Source organism: Impatiens glandulifera, chromosome 4 (genome assembly GCF_907164915.1).
Source record: "Impatiens glandulifera chromosome 4, dImpGla2.1, whole genome shotgun sequence".
NCBI lineage: Eukaryota > Viridiplantae > Streptophyta > Magnoliopsida > Ericales > Balsaminaceae > Impatiens > Impatiens glandulifera.
The window spans coordinates 61,155,459-61,173,655 of NC_061865.1; the positions used below are offsets into that span (position 1 = coordinate 61,155,459).

The 18,197-nt window shown below is 31.3% G+C and overlaps 2 protein-coding genes across 2 annotated transcripts; both read left to right on the plus strand.

Annotated features, from left to right (window-relative positions):
• The first annotated feature begins 125 nt into the window (after positions 1-125).
• LOC124935639 (probable LRR receptor-like serine/threonine-protein kinase At3g47570) lies at positions 126-3,313 on the plus strand. The gene is made up of 3 exons (XM_047476057.1): positions 126-1,722; positions 1,815-2,786; positions 2,866-3,313. The coding sequence occupies exons 1-3, from the start codon at positions 126-128 to the stop codon at positions 3,297-3,299; spliced, it is 3,003 nt and encodes a 1,000-aa protein (XP_047332013.1). The 3' UTR covers positions 3,300-3,313.
• Positions 3,314-14,395: 11,082 nt separating this feature from the next.
• Positions 14,396-17,918, plus strand: LOC124935640 (putative receptor-like protein kinase At3g47110). Its single transcript, XM_047476058.1, has 2 exons — positions 14,396-17,129; positions 17,209-17,918. Exon 1 carries the CDS (start codon positions 14,435-14,437, stop codon positions 17,048-17,050), a length of 2,616 nt encoding a protein of 871 aa, XP_047332014.1. The 5' UTR covers positions 14,396-14,434; the 3' UTR covers positions 17,051-17,129; positions 17,209-17,918.
• The last annotated feature ends 279 nt before the right edge of the window (positions 17,919-18,197 follow it).

An 18,197-nucleotide genomic window follows, 5' to 3' on the forward strand; every position in this document is an offset into this window, starting at 1 on the left:
TTAATTAATAATTGTAAGTTATCTTTCTTGTTAGTTTAGAATTATATATATAAAGTTTTGTAATACATTTTACAGTTTTATTATCTTCTTCAAATTTAAACAAACATTGGCTTTTTATCACAAAGATGGTTTTTTCTCTCTGCAATGAAGGTTTCTTCATGTTTATGTTTCTTCTTCTTCTTCTTCCTTACTCCCTTTCAGTTTCTGAAACATTACCACCATTGCTTGGCCAAGGAAATGAGACAGATCGGCTTGCTCTTCTTGACTTCAAGAATAGAATCACTTCAGACCCTCTGAATAAGATGATGGATTCATGGAATGAATCCATTCATTTCTGCAATTGGTTTGGTGTCACTTGCAGCCCATCCAGCGGGAGGGTCATTACCCTGAGTTTGTCTTCTCTGAGTCTGGTTGGCACCATCACTCCATCATTGGGCAACCTCTCCTTCCTAACCGAAGTCGATCTAGGGGACAACAGCTTCAGTGGCGAAATCCCACAAGAAATTGGCCGCCTACAAAGGCTACAGTCTCTTAATTTATCAAATAATTATCTTGGAGGGAATATCCCAACCAACTTAACTAGCTGCAGGGAGCTCAAGGTCCTTGACTTAATCTATAATGGACTTGTTGGTGAGATACCAAATGAGTTGAGCCCACTCTCAAAGCTTCTGCTTTTATATCTTGCAAATAATAAGCTAACAGGGAAAATTCCAACTTGGATTGGGAATTTTTCATCTCTACGTAGCATCTCGCTACCCCGGAATAATTTCCAAGGAGGCATACCACAAGAGCTTGGGAAACTCTCCAAGTTACAGTTTTTACAATTATCTGCTAATGAGTTGGTAGGCACGATTCCACCCTCTATTTACAATATTTCCACCATATACATTTTCTCTGTTACACAGAACCAGCTACATGGAGAGCTTCCTCAAGATGTCGGCCTCAAGTTTCCAAATCTTCAACTTTTTCTTGGGGGTTACAACAGCTTCACGGGGCAGATCCCTCCTTCATTGCAAAATTCATCGGCTCTTCAGGAACTTGATTTTACTGACAATTTTCTTAATGGGACTATACCAACAGGTTTAGGAAGATTGCAGAATTTGAATAGGTTCAACTTTGAGAATAACAGGCTTGGAAACGGCAAAGCTGGCGATCTAGAGTTTTTGGCTTCCTTGGCCAACTGTTCAGCCTTGCAAGCTCTTGGTTTGAAAGGGAACTTGTTTGGAGGATCTTTGCCTAGCTTCATAACCAATCTCTCAACCAATATGCGATATCTTACACTGGGTTCAAACCTATTAAGTGGGACATTGCCTGATGGAATAGGAAACCTATTTAACTTAAACGGTCTTGGCTTAGAATCTAACAGATTTAATGGAACAGTGCCACATGACTTGGGGAAACTTCAAAACTTAGAGGGTTTGTATTTGGACGACAATAGATTTTCCAACTTGATTCCATCCTCTCTTGGGAACCTAACAGCACTAATCATATTGTATATGGATCGTAATATGCTACAAGGAAACATACCTCCAAGCCTAGGAAACTGTACTAAGTTGCTGGAATTAACCTTGAGTAGAAATAGTCTTGGTGGAAGCATACCAAAAGAAATCATGGGTTTATCTTCATTGTCGATTTCTTTATCATTAGCCAACAATCAGTTAACTGGGTCTATACCCTTTGAAGTGGGCAAGTTGATAAACCTAAAGGAGCTTCACATTTCAGGTAATAACTTATCAGGTGAAATTCCTAGCAGCCTAGGAAACTGTATTAGCTTGGAGAGGTTATTGATGAATAATAATCTTTTTCAAGGAAAGATTCCTCCATCTATCAAAGACTTGAAAGGTTTAGTTCAGTTAGATATTTCCCACAATTTCTTGAAGAAATAAGGAGACTAGAGATTCTTGATGTCTCTTATAATGATCTACAGGGTGAAGTCCCAACTGGAGGAATATTTAAGAATGCCAGCCAAATTACTCTACTTGGAAATGAGCATCTCTGTGGTGGAATCTCAAACTTACTCTTGCCTGCTTGTCCTCCTAAGACGGCTGATTCCTCGAGGAAAAATACCACACGCAGGACGGTAATTATTGTAGTTATCGTTATAGTTTTGTTTGCCTTGTTGTCTTCTGCGATTATATTTTGCATATGGAAGAGAACTAAGAAAACCCCTTTAACTACCTCCTCTGAGAATGAACTGGCGAAGGTGCGTTTTATTTCTTACCAAGACCTTCTAAGATCTACAGACGGGTTCTCTACCAGTAACTTAATTGGTTCGGGTAGTTTCGGTTCTGTGTACAAAGGATCCTTACCAAATGATGGAACTGTTGTAGCCGTTAAAGTACTAAACTTGCAACAACAAGGAGCTACAAAGACCTTCATTGATGAATGCAAAGCTTTAAAATGCATTAAGCATCGCAATCTACTGGATCTATTAACAGTTTGTTCCAGTGTGGATCATCAAGGTAATGAGTTCAAGGCTCTAGTTTATGAGTTCATGATTAATGGGAACCTAGACCAATGGCTGCACCCTGAAGACCAAAATAAGAAACTGAACATGAAACATAGACTAGACATAGCGATGGATGTAGCCCATGCCCTTGAATATCTTCATTATCATTGTGAGACGCCCATAGTTCATCATGATTTGAAACCTAGCAACGTATTGCTAGACCAAGACATGACGGCTCATGTTGGTGACTTCGGATTGGCTAGCTTTGTCTTGGAAGCATCTAATGGCCAGAGCATTTCAGAGGGCTTGAAGGGTTCAATTGGGTATATTGCTCCAGGTTTGATCTCTTTCTTTTCTTTTCTTTTCCTATTATTAAACTGATCATGATGTTTGATTTGGTGATGGTGTGATTTCAGAATGTGGGTTGAGAGTACAAGTTTCAACATTTGAAGATGTTTACAGTTACGGGATACTCTTGTTGGAAATGTTTACTGGAAAGAGACCGACTGACGACATGTTCAAGGATGGACTCGACATTCACAGCTTTGTGGCCATGGCATTGCCTGAGAACGTGATGAACTTAATTGATCCATCTTTACTACTAGAAGAGGCAGAGGAGGAGGAGGAAGAGACTTACATCGATAATAGAATTGAAAGGGTCTTACAAGAGAGGGCCATGGCCAGTAGGTTTCAGAACAGAGCTAATAATACTCATTTGATGGAAGAAAGCTTGATAGCAGTGATGAGTATTGGAGTTTCATGTTCAAATTCATTACCGAGTCAAAGGATGGCTATGGATGTTGTCACAAAGAAACTGCGTGCTATCAGAGATTCATTTAATAAGCTTTGAAATAAAAGAATGTAACAAATGTGACATTAGAAAAATAAATGTCCAAATAAGGAGAATTAGATCGTTTGCGTCAACAACTATTTGCTTTGCTCGTTGTTGTTCTTGTGACTTCCTCGAACCCAATACTCCTATCAATCTCGACATAGTGTCCAATTATCTTGTGTAATGGTTATTTGGTTGGCTCCAAGAGAACTCAGATTTACATTTATCTTGTGTATGTTTCTTTGATGTTTTCATGGTGTTGTTTTGATACTTTGATGTTTTCTTACATTTTGGTTGTAAGAAAAAATACATATACGGGGGATAGATCAATCAATATGCAGTAATATTTTTAAAAAAAAGGAGAACTTAAGCCAAAGTTCAATTCTTGGAGCTCCCATTTTGTCAGTTAGGATATAATGGTGAAGTGTAGTGTTTTCTTTTTAGTCTTTTTTGGTTTTGAATTATATATTTAAATAATTTTATTATTTAGCTATTGAAAGATAGTAATTTAGATTTACACAGAGAATATCAACTGTGTTATTCTTCTATTTCAGAAACACAAAGCTAATCCTAGGTAGATAATTGATTAGTGAGTAATTCATGTGTCATGTAAGTAAGACAGATCCCTCAAGTTGTGGAAAGACACAAATTAGAGTTCATTGTCAATAACTGCCGGACAATAACCCAAATTTGTAATAAGAAATAAGAAACCCTCCTAACCCAAATTTGCAATCAATTGAATTTCAGAAATCAATATTTGAAACTTGCAATTGTCTATAGCTGAGAAACCATAAATTTGAGGTGTTCCTTGACATTGCGAGCAGGTTCTTAAATTTCGGGTAAACGGGTCATGGTTTTCTGTTATGAAAACGGGTTAGAGTATAAATACTTTTTTGAGTATTTTTCTCATAACACAGTAAGGTTGAGAGAGAGTGAATTACAGATTTAAGGTTTTCTTCTTGTTCTTTGGCTGATCTAGAGTGAAAGATTGAGGGAGCTTTTGATTGTGAAGTACTCCAATCATTCTAGTGTAATCACTTTTTTCATTTGAGAGCAGGGCATGTAAGTTTCTACTATTGACATTTTTTTGATTTAGTGAAACTTATCCTTCCCGTGGATGTAGTCCGATTTTGACCGAACCACATATATTGTGTTGTCGTTTATTACTTTGTGCTATTTCAGTCTTCGTAATCTGTTTGTCGTCATAGACGATTTGGAAACTGATTTGTTACGGGTTTGATTTCAAAGAAGATCCATAGTTTTGTTGTTGCAAAACTCAAATCTCACTAATGACAAAAGACTCATCAATCAATAAAGTGGAATTCATAGATTAAGAAATAAGAATGACATAAACACATATATGGTTGGAATTATAAAAAAATTCATGGCCAAATGTCAGAAAACCCTCAAGTCTCATACAATTTCCACTAGATCGGATTAACCATAACTGAAAATATATCCATTCAAATTATCAATACCAATAATCAGATATGCAAATTGCCAATTCAAACTATGAAAACCCCTAATCAAATAATATCTCCAATTTACTCTAAGATTAGATCAATGCCATAACATGCTTGAAAACCCTAAAATTGAAACTCAAAATTTAAAAACCAGAAGAAATTAATACGATTGCAGACAGCCAAAACCAAAAAGATAGAAAACTAATATACAGAGTTGCTTATATATATAAGCATATACAGTATAGAAGAATGGAAGGGAAATTTGAACAAATGACCCTAAAAAGAAGCCTAACACCAGAAAGTGAGGGTCACTAATTTAAATAGCGCTTGTGACCCCCATTTTTTTTAATAACATTTATACCCCTGCGTCACGCATCCTCCAGTTGCGTGACGCACCCTAAACCCTATAAAATCATAAAAAAATTTCATTTTCTCTCTCATTCATGTCTTCTCCGCCGTGAACTCTAATGGTGGCGGAGAAGACTTTCTCTTCCTTTTCATCGCCAAAGAACCAATCGAAGAGGCACCGTCGACCATTTCACTATATTCAATGGCCTAGAGCTGCGAAGAACTTCCAACGGCGAACGACGACGGCCGAAGCAAATTTTTTCACTATATTCGTTTATATTTTGTGTTTATTTTGTTTTACATATGATTGTTTGTGTTGATTTCCTATACATATGATTATTTGTATTGATTTCCTTTACAGAATGTCATTGATTCGCCCTGATTCGTTGAATGCAGGTTGGTTGGTTGGTTGGTTGGTTGGTTGGTTGATTGGATACGTCACGTAGAATGTGTCAAGTAGGATGCGTCACGTAGGATGCGTCACGCAGGTGCGTCACGTAAGATGCGTCAAGTAGGATCAAATTAATTACTGTCCTCATCTTACATCATTAGCACTCAGAGGATTTAAGCTGCATGATCAAATTTGTGGTCGGCTTCTTAAGGTATGTATTATAGGATGTGTTTTCCATCTTTTTGCTACGTCTGCAAATACAATAATATGCTTGAATTGTCTGCTGATTTTAATTTACGGACATCTATTTTCAATTTCACTGGGAATTAGTATAGTAAGTAGTAGAGTAAGTCTGTAGTTTATAAAGAGTAGAGTAATGAATGAAATAGTTATTGAATCAGAATTAATTCTCTCAGGCTTGGGCCATTTTTAGGCTCACTTACATTTCTTTTATTAATCCTAGATCTCTATGATGTTACGTAATAGATTTGATTCATTTTAAGCTGAAAAAAAGATGATCTAATATATTGCAGGGTTTTCGCAAATTGAAATTCCTTGACTTCTCAACTTCCTACTCAGTTACTGGCCAATTTTTGAGGTTGGTATATGTTCCTTCTTTTGAAATGTTTTTTCCCTTCCATTGGAATTGTGAGTTTAAGAATGAATCTTAGAGAAGTGCAATTATAGTCTTGTTGTTTCCTCCCCAAGTTTTAATTATTTGTTACATATGGGAGAAGTAAATGGAAAGATGTATAAATTTGTAGGCTAAAGTTGGGCATTTCGCCAAAGATCTTCTTTCTGGGGACTATAAGTTCCTTAACCATCTTGTAAGTGAAATGGCCCCATTTGGAAACTAAATTTAGCTAGAGACAGATTCATAAAATAAAATTTATGTTTCTTTATAACATGAATTGCTTGAAAATACAGTTTCCTCACTAAGATATAAATTTGCATGCAAACAGGACATATCCAACCGAGAAGGATTAGCTCGCGAAGGTGACTGGTATAATAGGTGCTACAGCACGAGGTAAGTGGTAATAACTAATAAACGATTTCATTCAACTATTTGACAATGTAATTGATTGGTGTCTGTCTGTCTATCTATTTATGTATGTATATATAGCTTTATTCCCATTAAACGACTTTTAGAAGAAAGGCCGGGTTTTTGCTTCCAGGCCGAGTTCCCCCTAGAAGGAAGGTTGTTGGTTAATTTCGACGATTGCGAATCTCTTTTGAGAACACTTTAAACAAATGAGTGTGCGTTAAAATCATCTAATTTTGATTGATGTAGTTTTGTGGAGATTGAACAAATGATCGGTATGGAGGCATACAACAGTGATTTCAGCTTGTCTTCTGGACCGAAAAGTCAAGAATCAGACGGGTCAACTTCGATGAGTTTCACCGAGAGCAGCTATAACAGCATTGTTATTTGAATGAACTCGGAAATATATTTCAAGAATGACGTCTCCAACTCTCCATTGTATCCTTTTGCAAATATAAGTCATGCCCAATATTGAATTTCTCATTTTGATGTCTCACATTACTGCTGAACATTGTTGTTAGGTTGGAAAATCATGGATTGGACCCAAATGCTGAAATTGTTCCCAAGTGAGTATGATATCAATTTCTTTATACATTCATACATATAAATCTTCCAATTCTTCATAAAACAACTAGACAAACAGACACTTAAAAAGATTGCACGTGCTACATTGTAATGTACTTTCTTTGCTTATCATATCTTGAAAATTTTATAGGATTTGAAAGTAGCTTATTTGTTCATACAGGGGGACCAATAACTGGGGAAATCGATCCACGGGCAATGCATGGAACTCCTTAGCATTGTCTCCAAAAAGTGATGGTGGTAGTGGTACTTGACCATCAACTGCAGTTAGCGATAGAGGGCATGAATCTGTTCCAAGTTCATGGGGTTCAAATTCTAGGCCATCATCAGCCTCTGGATCATTGTCATCAAACCAATCAGCATTGACATCATTACGTCCTCACAGTGCAGAAACAAGGCCTGGAAGTAGCTCACAAATAGTAATGTTAGGATATCCTATGTTTTTACACAAATAGGAAAATGTATTTTCTCTTGCAATTGCAATCTGATGCATTATGGCAATTATTATAACTTCAAGTATGCTAATTACCATACCTGAAGAATGATAAAAAATCACTTTATTATAGTATGGACTTGAGTGTGTAATGAGCTCTAAAATGGGTTTGTATGTAGAATTCTATTTAGAAATGAAAAGTCTTTATTAGAGTTGTTTAGAACACTACTACTTCTAATGGATTTCATTTTGTGATTTTCCCTTTTTAAAACCCTTATCTCTTTTTCATATCAGATTGATGTTGGTGCACACATCTATCTATTAGAGGATATTTTAATGATTGGAATGAAAATGGTCATTTAAATGAATGATGTTTTTACTTAATAATTGTGCAGACGAATGATGTTTAGTGGTCCAGCAGCACAGAAAAGACAAGAAGGCAGCAACGGTATCACCCCGAAAGCCTCAAAAGATATAAGAGATGGTGATAACTGAGAAGTTCCTGAAACTTTCCCTAGACACTGTTGTTATGTATTATGTATGTAAGAATGTATGTATTAGCCCTAAAAGGCTTTCCATTTTATCCATGTAATTTTGACTTTGGCTTTGGCTTGTAGATGAATTATAGAAAGAGTGATTGGAGTTTTATTGGAGATTAGTATGCCAAATTAATTCAAGCAATGTTCTTGTTTCTTTAAATGCTGATTATTATTAATAAAAAGTTTTTGAGTTATATATCAACATATAGTTAAAAAATTAAACAATCTTTATTTGCAAAAGAAAATTAATTCAACTAAAAGAAAGACTAATAAATAAAAAAGAGTGTTATATTTTGCTATCTATCAGGAAGAAGCTAGCAATTCAGATTGATTAGCAAAGCCAAAAGATGATGTCTTCCTGAGTGTTATATTTTGCTATCTTGATCGTACTTTTCATTCCATTTTCGAAACTCGTTCATGTTGGATGCCTCATCATTCGTAAACACAAGCCAAGAGAATTTTAGCCATGTTGTCTTTCTGCTTCCGCCATGGACTGTTTTAGCTAAGAGAATTTTGAATATCTTGACACTTTCACCAAACCACTGCAAATATCATTTGTAAACACAAGTGTTCAGTAGTTATATTACCTCTGATAATAAAGTTGAGGCAGTTATGTTGATAAAACTTGTGCCTACTTCAGTTGCAAGTGCCTTAGCAATAAGGATTTTCCCAGTTTCAGAAGGTCCAAAAAGTAATATCCCCTTGCAAAACTAAAACAAACAAAAGTATATTCCTTTTTTCTTTTCTAAATGGGAGTATTATGATGAAATAGACTAATGAAACAATACTACTAGTAGTAATTCAATCATTCTCCTTCTACTGAACTATTTAAGAGGCACATGCGTGACGCATCTGCGTGACGCACCTGCGTGACGCACCTGCGTGACGCACCTACGTGACGCACTCGGATTCCGCCACAACGGTGGTAAACCCTAATCAATCCATAATCCTTAAACCCTAACAAACAATGTGTTCAAAGAAAGAAATAAAGGAAGGAGAAAACATACCAGTAGCAGCGAACATGGTTGAACATGGTTGTTTAGTTGGGATTCTGACGTCTTCGTCGGGGAATGTCGCCTTTTAGAGAGAAGGAGGAGAAGGGGAAATGAAGAGAGAACAAGGAAGAAAGAAATGAAAAGAAATGAGAAGATCTGAAAATTTTCTAATTACATAGCAAGGGCATTGTGGATTTTTCACAATACATTCGGGTGTGTCACGCAACTAGAGGATGCGTGACGCAATAGGGGCATTTTCGTCAGAAAAAAAAATGTCACCAGCGCTATTTAAATTATCCACCCTCACCAAACGCATTTAGGCCTATTTTTATGGTCATTTGCTCAAATTCCCCGAATGGAAAGAGGATGGATACTGCCAGAGAGTTTTGAGACCCAATAAAGTTAAAATAAATACAATAATTATATATTTATAAAAAAAATATTAAATATACAAATTAAATATATATTTGGTGATTTTGAAGTCTCCTTTAATAATATTCGTGATATATTGTGTATGATGTCTCTATAGATATTTTAAAATAAGAGGAGATTAGGAAGATAAACATAAGAATAAGAATAAATAAAATATAACATTAAAGATGATTTAATATTAGGGTTGGAGGTATATGTATGATCAAAAATTTATATTATTAGAGATGGAAAGACGACTATACTATAAATAATATAATTAGGTTAGTGATATAATCATATAAAAAAGCTATAATAATAATAATAAATGAGACTAATATTAAGGATGAAAAATAATAAAATATTTATAAAAGTGAGAAAAAGTCAAATTATTATTATATTAGATATAATATAGAAAGAAAAAAAAATTATTATATTAAATATAATATAGAGAGAAATAAATAATATATTATTATATAACATAAAAGATAGAAAAAAAATATATATTATTATTTATAATATGAAGAGAAAAACTTATTATAAGAAAATAAATATAAAAAAAATAAATAAATATAAATTTGGAAAGTTTGGGACCCCTGAAAAATGGGGGCTATACAATTGCATTGGTTGCATTTGCATTGTCTTCACGGGATGGATGGAGTCGATGAAATTTATTAAGAGACTTTGGAGATTTATTTTTCTACAAAGAGCCGTTAGAGATTAAAAAAAAAAAGGTTGTTGGAGACTTGAGGGAAAATTGTTTTAACACTTTAATATTAACACATATATATTTAAAATAAAGTAAATATTAAATTAATTTTTTAGATAGTAAATATAAATAAAAATATATTTATGAGATCATTAATAAAAATAAAGAAGGATGAAAAAAATGTTATAAATAAAAATATATATATATATATAAATAATATTTAATGAAAATGTTAGACATTACAATAAAAAATATATAAAGTTTTATAATAAATAAAATATATAACTATAAAAGCAAGTGATTGTATAAAGTTTTCAAAATAAATTGAGATATAATTAATGTAAAAATCTAAAACTAATTAAATATATATGAATAAAATTTTTGATCAAATTCTTTTAAAATATATATTAAATTAAAAATATAAATAAATAAAAGAAATATAGATCATATTTACTTATAATGTCTCAAATTTATGGATGAACTTTTATTTATATATATATATATATATATATATATATATATATATATATATATATATATATATATATATATATATTAAAATTGACTTTTGATAAATAATAATTTTTAAAATGATATACATTAATTTAGAATCATTTATATAATTAAATTTAACAATTAATTGTTTTAAAGTATGAACAAAATTAAAGAAAAATATCTATCAAGGTAGTCCAATGGTAAGAGTCTATTTAAGAGACCAAAATGTCACGATTTTATTTGAAAGACTTTGAGTTTAAGTAGGAAACCATAGCTGTGATACCACCTGGGGTGACATGCTAGTTTTCCTTTATTTAAAAATTAAAAAATTATTTGTTTTAAGTATTTTTCTCTTGACCTCTTTGTTTGATGATTTTAATTTTATTTGAATTTTATTAATTTACTAAAAAAGAATTATTATATTGGGATTATTTTTAATTAACATTTGAGTATTAGTATTTAATAAAAAAAAGATTATTTTTATTATTTAATTAATTATTTAAATAATATAATTAATGAAAATATATATATATATATATATATATATATATATATATATATATATATAACCAAGTTTTTCCAATTCACTCTCTATGCTCTCCACACTCTAGATAGTAGAGAACAATTTAAATAAACATTTTATCCTTAATTATATCTTAATATAATATAATATTCTTTTTCAAAAAAATTATAATGTAATATAATAATTTATCTAATAAATATGGAAATAATTAAAAAATATTAATATAAAAATATGACAAATAATAAAAATATATATATTTATTTAAATAGGTTATTATATATATAATATATAATTATATATATTATAAAGTAATTAATACAAATAGAATTATATATATATATAACTATTTATAAAAATAATATAAAATATAGTTAAAAAAATGATTTCTCATATAAAAAGTTGGATAATTAGTTACGTACTTATTTATTAATATAAAAATGTGACAAATAATAATAAAAAACATATTTTTATTTAAATTGGTTGTTATATATATATATATATATATATATATATATATATTATATAATTATATATATTATATATATTATAAAATTATTAATAAATAGAATTATATATATAATTATTTATTAAAATATATATATAATAGTAAAAAAAATTAAATTATTTTTCATATACTATTCTTTAAGTTTGATAAATAAAAAATAATAATTAAATAAAATACTTTTGGTATAACTTATACTCATATTTCATTAACTTATATAAATATTCAAATTAATCACATATATGGACCCCCTGTGAATTTTAAATTTAAATTTAAGTATTATTTTATATAGATGGTTGTGTTGTCTTATATTTTTTATTTAGTTAGTTAGGAAGTTAATATTAGAATTTTGATGTCTTACATTATAAGATCATAAATAAATTAAAACAGTAAATATTAATTTTTTATGAGAGTAATAATAATAAACTATAACTACTTCACAAGTAATTGACCTAGTAATTTACTATCTTCACAAACCTTGATGTATACCTTTTAAGCTTGGACTATGATGGATCAATCTAGAATTAAGTTTAAACAATTTATCCATCTAGAATTAAGTTTAAACAATTTAAATGAGAGAATTATAAATCATGATAGAATAAGAACCTATTTAACATTGGAGTTTGTTTGAACGGATGGTTTTCAAAATATTTGCCGTTCATTTTTTCAAACTAACCTAGTTTGTTCATTAATTCTCAAACTAACCTAGTTTAATATTCAAACTTTAGTTAGTTTTTTACCTTTAAAATTTATTATATATAAACTAAATTATTTATATTTTAATATATATATTTTAAATTATTATTTTTATAAATTTAATTATTTATATTTTGATATATAATTTAAATTTAATTATTTTTTTATAAATTTGATTATTTATATTTTAATATATATATATATTTCAATTATTATTTATATAGTGTAATAAATATTAAATAATTCTAATAAATAATTAATAGTTACTAATAAATTTAAAATATTTTAATTATAATAATATAATAATTAAATATTTATAAAAAGGTTTTTAAATTTATCAATTATTTATTAAATATTATAACGAGATTACCATATTAAATGTTATTATATTTAATAAATAATTGATAATTGAAAACCATTTTTATGAATATTTAATTATTATATTGTTATGGTTAAAATATTATAAATTTATTAGTATTTATCAATAAATAAAATAATTATTTATTAGAATGTTAAAGGAAATATTTATTACATTATATAAATAATAATTAAAATATAAATATATATATATATATTAAAATATAAATAATCAAATTTATAAAAAATAATCAAATTTAAATTATATATCAAAATATAAATAATAATTTAAATTATATATCAAAATATAAATAATTAAATTTATAAAAATAATAATTTAAAATATATATCAAAATATAAATAATTTAATTTATATAAATAATAATTTAAAATATAAAAAAAGAAAATTGACTTTAAATAATAAACTGGGTTAGTTTAAAAATGAATGATCAAATTACGTTAGTTTGGGAGAGTGAACGGGCAGACGTCACTTTCGGAACCATCTTTCAACAATCAGAAATGAGGAACCAAATTTCATAACTTATCTTTTGTGTGTCTGTAAAGACTCATCCCGAGATCAAATTAAGAGAAAATAATTTTATTTGTTTGTTATGACCAGCTATGGGTTTGGTTATTTTATTTTTAATTTATTTAAAAATTGTATTTGTTTATAATATTTGATTGACGTGTAGATTTATGTGAATTAATGTTATGTAATATTTTTAATTATGTATATATTATTAAATTTAATAATATTTGTTTGTTTAACTTTAATTTTAGTTTGAGTCGTTCTCAAACAAAGCCAACTATTATTTGATGTGATAAAGAGATAAATTATAAAAAACTAAAAAAAAACTTAAAAAAACATTAAAAAAAACTTAGATTGAGTTCCAAGAAATTATTACTTAAATTAAAAAAAAAAAAAGTTATTGCTCAACAAGATTAATGAATAACCAAATAAGTGGTTACTTTATTTAAGATACTTTTATCTAATTTAAAAATAAAAATTTATTGCGAGACCAAGACTTATGAATAAGTAAATAAGTAAATAAATAAATAAATAAATAAATAAGTGGTTATCTTATCTGTCTTTTTGGCATTCAAGACCTTTTGGTAAAATATTTAATGAAAAGTTGATGGAAAACCATTTTCTGAACCCAATTTTCAAAATTTTCAATCAAGTCAGATCAATAGCTAATGCGTAGGGTTTTCAATTATATTAATACAAATATTAACCTATCTAACACGTTATGCAATAATAAAATTTATAACAGATAACAAGCTAATTAATTATTCATAATTTACAATCTCATATCAACATAAATATTAAATGGAATAACTTTATTATTCTGGTGGATTGAAAAGTATATAAATATATTAATTAAAAATAATTACTGAAAAGAATATTATTATTTTATCTAAAATTATATTTTATACTTATAAAATTTGTTTTTAAACAAATTTATAGTATTTCAAACAGGGCAAAGTTGTCATTTTGAAAGTCAACTGTCAACAAAACATCTCTTTGATTACTTTGTTGGCTAAAAATAATTAATAATTGAAAGTTATATTTCTTGTTAGTTTAGAATTATATACAGTTTTGCAAAAAGTTGACAGTTTTATTATCTTCTTCTTCAAATTTTAACAAACATTGGCTTTTTTTCACAAAGATGGTTTTTTCTCTCTTCAATGAAGGTTTCTTCATGTTTCTATTTCTTCTTCTTCTTCCTTACTCCCTCTCAGTTACTGCCACACCATTCCCTGGCCAAGGAAATGAGACAGATCGGCTTGCTCTTCTTGACTTGAAGAATCAAATCACGTCAGACCCTCTTAATAAGATCATGGATTCATCATGGAATCAATCATTTCATTTCTGCAGTTGGTTTGGTGTCACTTGCAGCCCATCCAGCGGGAGGGTCATTACCCTGAATTTGTCTTCTCTGAGTCTGGTTGGCACCATCACTCCATCCTTGGGCAACCTCACCTTCCTAACCCAAGTCAATCTCGGGGACAACAGCTTCAGTGGCGAAATCCCACAACAAATTGGCCGCCTACAAAGGCTACAGTCTCTTAACTTATCGCATAATTATCTTGGAGGGAATATCCCAACCAACTTAACTACCTGCAGAGAGCTCAAGATCCTTGATTTAGGATTCAATGAACTTGTTGGTGAGATACCAAATGAGCTGAGCCCACTCTCAAAGCTTTTGGTAATATATCTTGCAGAAAATAATCTAAAAGGGAAAATCCCAACTTGGATTGGGAATTTTTCATCTCTACGTAGCCTCTCGCTAGCCATGAATAATTTCCAAGGAGGCATACCACAAGAGCTTGGGAAACTCTCCAAGTTAAAGTTTTTTCAATTATCTGTTAATGAGTTGGTAGGCACGATTCCATCCACTATTTATAATATTTCCACCATATATTATTTCTCTGTTACTCAGAATCAGCTACATGGAGAGCTTCCTCAAGATGTCGGCCTCAAGTTTCCAAATCTTCAAGATTTTTTTGGGGCTGTCAACAGCTTCACAGGGCAGATCCCTCCTTCATTGCAAAATTCATCGGCTCTTCAGTCACTTGATTTTTCTGTAAATCTTATTAGTGGGACTATACCAACTGGTTTAGGAAGATTGCAGAATTTGTATAGGCTCAACTTTGAATACAACAAACTTGGAAACGGCAAAGCTGGCGATCTAGAGTTTTTGGCTTCCTTGGCCAACTGTTCAGCCTTGCAAGCTCTTGGTTTGAAATGGAACTTGTTTGGAGGATCTTTGCCTAGCTTCATAACCAATCTCTCAACCAATATGCGATTGCTTACACTGGGTTCAAACCAATTAAGTGGGACATTGCCTGATGGAATAGGAAACCTATTTAACTTAAACGCTCTTGGTTTAGAATCTAACAGATTTAATGGAACAATCCCAAATGACTTGGGGAAACTTCAAAACATAGTGGGTTTGTATTTGAACAACAATAGATTTTCTACTTTGATTCCATCCTCTTTTGGGAACCTGACAGCACTAACCGGGTTGTTTATGGAGGGTAATATGCTAGAAGGAAACATACCTCCAAGCCTAGGAAACTGTACTAAGTTGCTGGAATTAACCTTGAGTAGAAATAGTCTTGGTGGAAGCATACCCAAAGAAATCATGGGTTTATCTTCATTGTCGATTTCTTTATCATTAGCCAACAATCAGTTAACTGGGTCTATACCCTTTGAAGTGGGAAAGTTGATAAACCTAAAGGAGCTTCATGTTTCAGGTAATAATGTTTCAGGTAATAACTTATCAGGTGAAATTCCTAGCAGCCTAGGAGGCTGTATTAGCTTGGAGACGTTATTGATGGATAATAATCTATTTGAAGGAAAGATTCCTCCATCTATCAAAGACTTGAAAGGTTTAGTTCAGTTAGATCTTTCCCACAATAACCTATCTGGAGAGATCCCACGGTTTCTTGCAGAAATAAGGGGACTAGAGATTCTTGATCTCTCTTATAATGATCTGCAGGGTGAAGTCCCAACTGAAGGAATATTTAAGAATGCCAGCCAAATTACTCTACTTGGAAATGAGCATCTCTGTGGTGGAATCTCAAACTTACTTTTGCCTGCTTGTCCTCCTAAGATGGCTGATTCCTCGAGGAAAAATGCCACACGCAGGACGATAATTATTGTAGTTATCGTTATAGTTTTGTTTGCCTTGTTGTCTTCTGCGATTATATTTTGCATATGGAAGAGAACTAAGAAAACCCCCATAACTACCTCCTCTGAGAATGAACTGGCGAAGGTGCGTTTTATTTCTTACCAAGACCTTCTAAGATCTACAGACGGGTTCTCTACCAGTAACTTAATTGGTTCGGGTAGTTTCGGTTCTGTGTACAAAGGATCCTTACCAAATGATGGAACTGTTGTAGCCGTTAAAGTACTAAACTTGCAACAACAAGGAGCTACAAAGACCTTCATTGATGAATGCAAAGCTTTAAAAGGTATTAAGCATCGCAATCTACTGGAACTATTAACCGTTTGTTCCAGTGTGGATTATCAAGGTAATGACTTCAAGGCTCTAGTTTATGAGTTCATGATTAATGGAAACCTAGACCAATGGCTGCACCCTGAAGACCAAAATAAGAGACTGAACATGAAACATAGACTAGACATAGCGATGGATGTAGCCCACTCCCTTGAATATCTTCATTATCATTGTGAGACGCCCATAGTTCATCGTGATTTGAAACCTAGCAACGTATTGCTAGACCAAGACATGACGGCTCATGTTGGTGACTTCGGATAGGCTAGCTTTGTCTTGGAAGCATCTAATGGCCAGAGCATTTCAGAGGGCTTGAAGGGTTCAATTGGGTATATTGCTCCAGGTTTGATCTCTTTCTTTTCTTTTCTTTTCCTATTATTAAACTGATCATGATGTTTGATTTGATGATGGTGTGATTTCAGAATGTGGGTTGAGAGTACAAGTTTCAACATTTGAAGATGTTTACAGTTACGGGATACTCTTGTTGGAAATGTTTACTGGGAAGAGACCGACTGACGACATGTTCAAGGATGGACTCGACCTTCACAGCTTTGTGGCCATGGCATTGCCTGAGAACGCGATGAACATAGTTGATCCATCTTTACTACTAGAGGAGGCAGAGGTGGAGGAGGAGACTTACATTGATAATAGAATTGAAAGGGTCTTACAAGAGAGGCCCATAGCCAGTAGGTTTCAAAACAGAGCTAATAATAGTCATTTGATGGAAGAAAGCTTGATTGCAGTGATGAGTATTGGACTTTCATGTTCAAATTCATTACCGAGTCAAAGAATGGCTATGGATGTTGTCACAAAGAAACTGCGTGTTATTAGAGAGTCATTTAGTAAGCTTTGATTTAAAAGAATGTAACAAATGTGACTAGATTCGTAATTTCATTAGAAAAATAAAAGTCCAAATAAGGAGAATTACATCTTTGCGTCAACAATTACTTGCTTTGTCCGGAGTTGTTCTTGTGACTTCCTCGAACCCAATACTTCAATCTCGACTTAGTGTCCAATTATCTAGTGTTATGGGTATTGGTGTTGGCTCATAGAGAACTCAGATTTACATTTATCTCAGTACATCCTACCTTGATTTGGCTCTTCTTCTATATATGTTTATTTGATGTTTTCATTGTCTTTTTTTTTTTAAATGTTAATTATTAAAAAGAGCATAAGATGTGTTTATATTAAAGGGAAGAAAAAAATAAAAAAACAAACAATGTAAAAATATTAAATGTTAATAAGATCGAAAAATTGTATATGTACAATCTCTTTTTTTTCGGATTGAAACGAACACGTATAATATAAATCATTTCTAACGAAGATAGTCTAACCAAGTTAAAGCAAGCTAAAAACCAAGAGAAAACAAGTTAAAAATCTAAATTTTGGGTCCCGAAACACCTTATTTCGG

What these genes read in the sequence shown, in the direction of transcription:
- LOC124935640 (XM_047476058.1), top strand. Translation starts at nt 14,435, where the DNA reads ATGGTTTTTTCTCTCTTCAATGAAGGTTTCTTCATGTTTCTATTTCTT.
- LOC124935639 (XM_047476057.1), top strand. Translation starts at nt 126, where the DNA reads ATGGTTTTTTCTCTCTGCAATGAAGGTTTCTTCATGTTTATGTTTCTT. An exon ending in AAAGGAGCTTCACATTTCAG is followed by an intron (nt 1,723 to 1,814) that starts GTAATAACTTAT and finishes TTTCAAGGAAAG; the next exon opens with ATTCCTCCATCTATCAAAGA. An exon ending in AATTGGGTATATTGCTCCAG is followed by an intron (nt 2,787 to 2,865) that starts GTTTGATCTCTT and finishes GTGTGATTTCAG; the next exon opens with AATGTGGGTTGAGAGTACAA.